The sequence below is a fragment of the Epinephelus fuscoguttatus genome, linkage group LG18 (genome assembly GCF_011397635.1).
Source record: "Epinephelus fuscoguttatus linkage group LG18, E.fuscoguttatus.final_Chr_v1".
Lineage (NCBI taxonomy): Eukaryota > Metazoa > Chordata > Actinopteri > Perciformes > Serranidae > Epinephelus > Epinephelus fuscoguttatus.
Window position 1 is genome coordinate 13,007,436 of NC_064769.1, and position 9,372 is coordinate 13,016,807.

General features: G+C 39.1%; 1 protein-coding gene and 2 non-coding genes across 3 annotated transcripts; all 3 read right to left on the bottom strand.

Annotated features, from left to right (window-relative positions):
• Positions 1-4,139: 4,139 nt before the first annotated feature.
• Positions 4,140-8,477, bottom strand: rpl37 (ribosomal protein L37). Its single transcript, XM_049604649.1, has 4 exons — positions 8,373-8,477; positions 7,467-7,602; positions 6,610-6,694; positions 4,140-4,448 (listed from the first exon to the last, which is right to left on the bottom strand). The coding sequence occupies exons 1-4, from the start codon at positions 8,373-8,375 to the stop codon at positions 4,379-4,381; spliced, it is 294 nt and encodes a 97-aa protein (XP_049460606.1). The 5' UTR covers positions 8,376-8,477; the 3' UTR covers positions 4,140-4,378.
• Positions 5,448-5,528, bottom strand: LOC125878715 (small nucleolar RNA SNORD72). Its single transcript, XR_007447781.1, has one exon. It is a non-coding gene; the product is annotated as a small nucleolar RNA SNORD72 (small nucleolar RNA).
• LOC125878717 (small nucleolar RNA SNORD72) lies at positions 7,673-7,752 on the bottom strand. Its single transcript, XR_007447782.1, has one exon. It is a non-coding gene; the product is annotated as a small nucleolar RNA SNORD72 (small nucleolar RNA).
• Positions 8,478-9,372: the final 895 nt, after the last annotated feature.

Genomic DNA, 9,372 nt, shown 5'->3' on the forward strand with positions numbered 1-9,372 from the left:
CTTTCCAGAAATCATGACCCAGTGGTTACTCAAGATAATCCACAGACCTTGTTGTGAGCAATTTCATGTAGGAACTATTTTCTTTCTACCAAACTACATCTGCCAATAGTATCACCACGCAGAAGGAAACGTGCATCTACTCATGGACAAGAGGCTTGTGCTCAAGAGAGCATGAGTAAAATGTAAACATTAATCGCGTTCTTCTCGGCTGAGCTGTAACGTTAGCTAGCCCAGTGGTGCTAGGTGTGAGCTAGCAGTAAATTGATGCCTCCTTAAATGCAGCAATATGGTTGATGAGTGTAGTTCAGTAGCAAGAAAATAGCTGTAACTGAGTAACTGGGTCATGATTCCTGGAAAGAGACATTGCTGTAGAGTTTTGCAAATGTATTGTTTTTTGGCGCTTTGAGCACCACAAGCTGAGTGATGTCTAGTTCCATTATATTAAAGAGAAGGCAGACATCTCTATGGCTGATATCTCCAAGACTCGGCAACTCACACCAAAACAATCTACACTGATAAATAGCACTACAGGTAGGAGGAAAAAAAATTGATTCAAGGTGAACTGCCCCTTAAAGAGAGACATATCAGATTTTAATGTCAACAGGACTGTCTGTATTTCTATCATTTCTAACCATGACTTTTCAAGTAAATGTAATACACTTTCTAATAGGGAAAGAATTCCAATGTGGTTGCTGTAATTGAAAAAGCAGTTGGCGCAAATTTTGTTGAGCAATATTTATATAACAGTCTCCCCTTGCTGATGATCCTGTTTGTCTTATGTCACCATGAACTGAATCATTTGTTGAAGGGGTGGGGGAGCTAAAACATGCAGTATCTTATGAAATAAACAACAAAAAACATTCTCGGCTCAATAAGTTGAATTTTTTATACAACATATTCATTTTCCAGGAAAGATATTTTGACTTTTTGCAGCAGGGAACGCGTACCTGTAAATAGTATAAAATGTATAATGGCTGAATTCCATTTAGCTGCTTCAGTTTCAGGGTCCTGGTATTTTCCATGCTGGCTCAAATGTCTTAGTGGGACACTTTTATTGGTTTTCAACAGCTAATGTTCTCCTACAACCAAAGCTCATTGCCTTTTTGGCCAGCCTCTGAGCTGCACACCTTAGTTGTAATGTTTACTTGACATGTTACTTTAGACACTGAGTTTACATAGGAGGAAACAGCACTAGCACAGGTCACAAGGTCAGAGCAGAGGAGGTCTCTCAGGACTCCGTGGATGTTACAGTGAAATGATAACAAGTCTGAACCTGGAGTAAAGAAAGCCTAGAGGAGGTGGTGTTGCTTTGTAGTAGTAGTCTCATTCTGCATCATTTGGCTGTTTGTGCTGTAAAATGCTTCCTCAACATGAAGTTAAGGATGCATGCAAAACTGGGTACGCATATTGCAAACAGGGAAACATGTAAATTATAAATTAATTAAATTAATTAAAATTATGTTAAAAAAAAGGAGACAAAAAATGTACATGTGAGGCTGAAAAAAATTAAGTAGCAAGTGAAACTGGCAGACGTGCAGCTTTACAAAGTAAAAATAACAACAGTATGTCACAGGGGTGGAAAGCATCTTGACAGTGCAGAGGAGAAACCCTGCGGCAGTACCAAGATTCATGTTGAGAAATACTGTTGCTGTGAAATACTCTCAGGCTTATCTGCGATTGACGCCACACTCTGCCTCTGCAGTGTCAGGTTACAGATCATGTTAGACTTGCCAGATGCACCAACAGATAAACCAGCCACATGTGTTGACAGTGCAGAGGCAGGTACTGCAGGGAAATGAGAAAAACACAGCTTAATATACTCTTCCAGTTTATTGAAAAAGACTTAACTGTTACCTGCTGTGCTTTAGAACAAAACTTTTCACAAAGTCTTAGAACCGGTCTCAGGATGTGGATATTTCAAAGACTCAAATGTCTCTGTGCTCTTCTTTGATGCACGTTAAGGGTCTCTGTCCTGCTGGGAAATTAATCTCCTGCCTCAACAATGTCAGCTTGAATCTCGAGGCAGGCCTCCGCAGCATAAAGCTTTACTTTTCTTTTGTCAATGTGGAGTTGATCCCCCAAATTCCCACAGGCAAACATTTCCACCACCTTTGACTGCTGGTTTCCCTCACCGTGGCACTGTTTGAATCATTTGTAAACAGACTTTCTTCCAGTCGTCATCTAAGAAATCTCAATATTGTTTGGGCTCCTGCTAAATATTTAGACTTGTTTTGTGGTTAAAGTTGTTTGGAAAACTGTGGCTCTGCCTTTAAAGCTGCAGATTGCAGTTGATCTTCCAGCTGTACTTATTTTCTAAGAAGCTTGCCAGAAATTCAGAACAGCTTGACAGTTCACCTGAGGCCACTGGGTGGATTATGAGACAATGGGCCCCTGGGTATGGACATGCAGAAGCCCCCACCACCTCTCCAACAAGGGAGCAAGACAAACAGGCTTTATAGTCGTTAAGCCTTTTTTGTTGTTGTTTTGCATCTCTTTGGAGTCGATACACATCTCTCGAAGGTTTTGTCTCATTGCAGTCATTTTAAGTCTCTTTGCAGTTGTTTTTTGTCTTGGCCATTTTGAATCTCGTTGTAGTCCTTTTGTGCCCCTTTTTGTGGTTGATGTATTTTTGTCTCTCTTTGCAGCTGTTTTGCATCTCTTTGTAGTTGTTTTGTCTCCCTTTGTGATAATTTTGTGTCTCTTCCATTTCAGGACCTGTCCTTTTGAATGATATTTTGCAGGTGAAGGTGGCCCCTGACACTTTGGGTCCCTGTGCTTGTACCTGGTAAGCCCATTCAGTAATCCATCCATCCATGCTAAGGTCCTATTAAAGTATCTGTATCTGACACTTGGGGCCCCTGGGCTTGTGCGTGGTAGGCCCGTTCAGTGACACATTTGTGCTGAGGCCCTTGAAGTGTCTGTATGTTGCAGGCTCCTTGATTCAGACTCCCCTCAGTCTGCAGCCACAGCAGGGCAGAGTCCTCTGGGTCTTGATGCTGTTGTGTTTAAAGGTCAAATGCTGGCTAAAAGCAAACCAGAGCTGTATCCACTCTAAATGCACTCACACTTTTAAGGGGTATTAGTGTTTTGGTGTACTGTAGTGTGTAGACTGTGGTTTATGTATTTTATTGTGCCTTCCATACTTACTGTATTGTGTTTGCATGATGTTTTAAACTGTATATTTTTAATATCATTTTAAGTCTACATGTAAAAGCCCAACTAAGGACAAGAGTTTAAAATAAGCAATAGCTATAAACTCTCTGTGCACCACATCAGTCCCATACTCTGTATTGGAATTATGTTTAACTGCATCATCCCTATCAAATAAAAAATAAATAAATAAAATATATCGTGTTTCGTTGATCTTTCTCTCAATATATGGCTTGGTCTAAATCAATCGTCAGCATGTGAATAAGATGTTGAGGTCTCAAGTCTGGTACTAAAACCATTTTTTTGGTCATCTCAAGTAAATTTGGTTTTACACATTTACTCCAAGAACACTAGACTGCAAAAATATATCTCTAAGGATGTTATTTTACCAGGGTTTGCCAGTAGCAGGAGATAAAAGCAAAGAGCCATTTTAGTCAAACAATATATTTGATTAACAAAGATGACTGTAAACTGTTTTGTCAAATACATTGTGTGATACCACTGAGGAAGTCTTTGTGTGCCATTCACAGATACAAAAATTTTCTTGCATGCGTTAATGTGTTTAATTAGCAAGATATTTGATAACATATGAACGTTTGACTAAACTCTGACGTAAGAACAGGTGATTCGTGCCGTTTGTTGGACGGTTGATTTTGAATGGATCTAAATAATTCTTGTTCCGGTATTAAAAGGCAAAGTATTTCCGTTTGACACCTGAAGCCTGTCATTGTGCACGCTTTGATTAACAGATTTTTCAGCATGTTCGTTACTATTCAAACCAATTGATTTGACTTCTGAAAAGGCGTCACGCAAATTAAAATATTTGTCTAGTTTCACAGCCTCATGTGTGCAGCTGAATGTGACTAGTTCAACATTTAAATCTTAATTTTGCGTATTTGTTCACACATTCATTCCAGATGAAGTACCTTGAATTTTTAACTCAAAGAGCCCAGAAGCTACAAAACCTCCAACATTAAAACAGGAGTTCATTGATTTGAAAACATTTATTTCAGGTTTGTGTTTGGTTTGGACAAAAATTAAACTTTACTAAAGATTTGCACAAAATTACCAAGTGACAAAGTCTTAACACCGTGTGTGTATTCAATCTGTTGACATCAATCTTGACCTGACTTTAGCCATCACTGGTGAGACAATAAGGCTCAAAGATCAAGAGACAAGGCTGAAACTTATGTTTAACATCACATTTATTTAACCAAAAATGTGTCTTTTAAGATGAGCTGGAGGCGGCCACTGCAGCACGTCTGGGTTTGGGGGTGGTGCCTTCCCTGAAACCATTCCTGGAAAACAGAAAAACCAAGGTGAGGTCGATGCAGGAAAATACCATTAAAGTGATATAACATGGAGGTAAACCCTGGTCGAGAGTCACAAGTCACATTAATATTCCTAAAAAAATAAATAACCCTTTTAAAAAATGTGCTCAAAGCTTTACTTAATGCCAGTTTGTCTACTGACAGTAGTTACAGGCTGTTAAGCTAACCAGCAACATAACCTGTTAAAAAAAAAACACAGCTGTTGAGAGCTGATGATTAATTCCTAACAAAAAATATTTAATTCTCACTGACTTGTTGAAAACAGAAGGATAAACAGGAAGTCTGATGCACAAGTGACAGTCACGTTTGGTAAACAAACTGTCATTTTGTTAAGAACTTAAAAGAAATGATTCACCTTTCACAAAATTATTGTAGTTAACAGCCCACACTGTGCTGATAAATCACTGTCGTCTCAGGGGGAGCACAGGTGTAACTAATAACGATGGCTCAGTTCCACTGAAGCATCCCAGTTAAGCAGCAAGCCCGCATAAACACCAGGCTGCTGGAACTGGCACAGCTAGGCTAAATGAAAATGGGGGCAGTATTAATATTAACAAAGACTAAACTATATAGGTTTGTTTTGCATGAGGGGATACTTGCCATCAAAGTAAAACCTACAGTATGACAACCAATTAAACTACTAAAAAGGTGATTAACATGATTTAGATTTTAAAGGTTGTTTGCTTTGCTTGAGACACCTGAAGCCTTCTCAATGCTCAACTTTAAGAAACACCGGGGCGTCGGTGGCCTAGTGGTAAAACAGGTGCCCCATATACAAGGCTGTTGCCGCAGCGGCCCGGGTTCGAATCCAGCCTGTGGCCCTTTGCTGCATGTCATCCCCCCTCTCGCTTCTGTCCTGTCCATTAAAGGCAAAATGGCCAAAAAAACCTTAAAAAAAAAACTTTAAGAAACACCATCTGGGCTCACAGAGAATTCACTCTGTCTCTGATCTCGTCTTCCCAATGATGCTTACCTCAGAGAAAACACTGATATCATACTGAATTCATTTGTTCAGACATTTTTTTTTTCCACCATCACTGGTAAGCACCACTGACAAGTCTTGTAACAAGACCAAAGACAGGTTGCCAACAGACTCTCACTGTGGCCAACATTTCTCTGCCAAATGTTCTCTAGTTTGTGGTATGCCTGATGTGACAACACAGCCTGCAAATAACATGCTGTGAAAAAACTATGCTGTTCACCAAGTACGGCAGACCCCCTGCCACTGGAGGAACATTACAGATAGTCTTTTTCTCTCGCTTTCTGCTGAGTGGAGGTGGGAATGGATGTGTGGGAGTCTACAGTTTCCCGCTGCAAAAATAAGGAAAATTTAAAGAGGAAAAAAAATTGTCTATTTTTGGCGCACTTAAAATGTTGACAGGACACGTTACCAGATATTTAGTTTACAGCTTCATGTTTATAGTCTCCCAGTGAAAGCCGTTAGGTACATTCAGTTCAACTATCACAACAGCTCAGTCATGAAATGGGTCTTGTGGCTTTTGTAAACATTTGTTTAAAATTGTTTACATTAATGTTTGCAGATACAACACTTTTCATGATACAATGTCAACAACACTGATCAAAATATGTTGATATGTGTCATTTCGTATAAGCATGCCTATCTAACATTTACTATTTCACATCATTGCTTGAAATCAATATGAAAACTAGCCAACATCAGCTTCCTCTTCACAGTGGAAAGTAAGATGCTGGAATCTTGCTTAGAGTTTGAAACATTGGATTAACTCAGATCAAAATGAAAATGTGTTCGCATTTAATCACTCCTGTAACTTAATACACCATAAACACTGTCTGCACTCAAGTGAACGTGATTATAGTAAATGATGTTGATCTATCAACTTGAACTACAAACATTGGCTCTACTATTAAGCTGTGCTGCCATATTCCAAGAAGGGAGTACAGGCCATTAAGATGCCATTACATTTTTATTACTGATGTCTTTCTGACATAAAAGCACAACACTGAACTGTAGCACAGACAGCAAACAGGTGTTCATAGCAAAACCAACACTAATCATCAACTCCTCAAGAAACACAGAAAGTTCAGAAAGTTCTGCTCTGTGTTATCACAGCGGAGAATATTATATACACGCATCTTAAGATCTTACCTGAATCTGCGGTAGACGACCTTCAGGTGTCTCAGACGGCCAGTTCCAGTGGTGTTCCTCCTCTTGGCCTTAGCGCTCCAGTTGTCTATAAAAACAAACAGTATGCATCAAAGCAGCATGGTCATTTACATCAGTGTTGAGCTGGACAACGTAACACTGAATTATCAACATTAACCATGTTAGCCATGGCCCAATGGCCCATGAACACTTAATTACTATGCGGCCACCAAATTTAGGGGCATGTGGGGCCAGTTTTAACAACATTAGCATCCATCTCTGAGTATACCACATCTCTAAAAGATATATTTGTTTATTCTGTTCATCTTTTCATTTACTTAAGTGTCACAGTTAAGGAAGGCTGTGCTCAGTTGCATTAAAATGCCTTTTTAATGCAGGCTGTATCTTCTTACACAAATTTACATTCAAGCCATTAAAAACACACTTTGGCCCAAACTTTAGGGGCAAGGCTTAAAAAATTAACGTCTATCCCTGGTGAAATGATAAATCTTATCAACTATGTTCCTCTCGATGACAATTAACAATAAATGACTGCTGCTGTCTGGACATTATCTGAGAAGGATGATAATTTCTCAAATTGTGCAACACAAAGAACAATGAAAGAAATACTTTAGCTAGTATAAGCTCCAACTGCAAAACTTATTATGTTGGGGCACCACATAAAAACTAAGTCAATGTGGACTGTAACACTGACAGTCAAAACATGACTTGTACCTCTGTTACAAGTACCAAAGACAGTCACCTGCATATCTACCTGACCATTTTGGAATCAACAGCACATTTACTGTGTTATGAGTAAAAGAATAGTCTGTTTATTAAACATATTAGATTAGACTTACACTTTCTCTTGCGCTTCTCGGGGTAGCCACACTTGCCACAGGAGGACTTCTGCAGATGGTAGGCCTTGGACCCACAACGACGGCACAGGGTGTGCGTCTTGTTCCGGCGCTTACCGAAAGATGAAGTTCCCTTCGTCTGAGGTGTAAAAACATTAGGAAGTCAGGCACAGTTCTTAAAGACTTCAAGGCAGGTTAATGCTCAGGCAGTCTTGTCTCAGCACAGAAATAAGAATCACAGTAATTCATATGTTCAGACATTTGTGTTTGAAAACATCACTGACAAGACTCATGTGGCAGCAATCACACCTGATGCTGATTGTAATGGTCGCATCAACACTCAAACGCAGCCTCAGTATTGGCAATACTTCAAACAAATTAATATAAAGCCTCAAAAGCTAGAATCTCGTTCGGTTCTCCTTGTTCAGCTACAAAAAGGCGTTTACATGTCTTTCTTCTGAGTCCAATGCTGACAGTGTGTACACATGAAGCACATTAATTGCTACCCGAAGTGACTAGCCGGTTATGCTAACCGCTATGGAGAAGCTAGTGAGCCATATAGCTTTCTTCCATTACCTTTACAAGATGAATAATAACACCACTGAAGTCATAGTAATCTAACGGGTACAACCGAAGATATTCGGCGTAGTTTTATGGCTCTCCGGTGTCCTCTCGGTTAAATTAGGCCCATTCTGAACCCTGAACCTCAATGCTATGAGCAGCAAAGAAATGCTGGAGAAGTGCGACAGGAACAGCGATAATTTTATTAAAATGAAACCTCATCTCAAAAATACTTTACCCAAACTGTTAGGTTATTTATCCGACATCGAAACAACAACAGTCCGTGTCCGATAAACGGCACATTGAGCAGATGTTCAAAGATTTTTGTCTGCCAGCGTTTCAGCTTACCATTTTCGTCCGGTGGCTAAGGGAAAAGAGACCGGAAGAGGAGCCTGTGCGGCATCAAATCACATCCGCGCTGCTTCCTGTGTAACACAGAAATGTGACCCCATGTAGCATTTGGCTAACAAGCTAAAATAAACGTTCTTTTTTTTTTTTTTTTTTTTTTACCTGTTTTTGACGTATTTAAACAAACAAACAAAAAAACTATAATACAATGTTATGAAAACGCCCAATAATTTATGTTAGGGATTTTGTTGCTCATGAGGCAGACAATTAATACAAATAGAAATAAAAGAAGAAAAAAAAAAACCCAGAAAAATACTGCTACACTGAAACTCACTACATATTAAAATAATGTTGAACAAAACTAAAAACAGATATGAACAACTTAGTGTAAAACTTTATATATTAAAAATATTTTAAAAGGTAGTTGATCATTTGTGAACAGGTATGCCCTAATAAAGGTCAAGGGTCAAGCCATGGAAGGCTTACCAAGAATATGGTGGATTGCTGCTGTCATTCTTGCATAACGTTGCTGACCCAACTGAATGGGTTCAAGTACACTGGTTTGTTCATTGGTGTAAAATGGAGCATACGATTTAAAGGTGGATTAATGTTGTGCAGCTAAGTATGGGCCCACAGTATCATGTACTCTTGATGTCAAAATAGTTTTGTTTTATTTGATAGTGTGCTTTTATTTGCATAATTGAAATCTTTGTTAAATCAAATTAAAACAAACTAATTGACACAACAAACTGGAACCCAGGTGGTAGGGTGTTCTAGCATAGGCCTATAAGAGTAGGCTACTTCTATGGCATTGGGCAAAATATAATTGAGTCAGACAAAATGATCTTAACTCAAAGTCTAGCTTTTTCTGGGGCTTTTAGTTGTATTTCACATCTTAAGTAATTGTCATGGAGATGGCTCAGTTGCCATCATATAACCTGTAGCTTTTGTGTTAGGTCAATGCTGCAATGTGTTGTCAGCTTTGTGAACTGCACTTGAC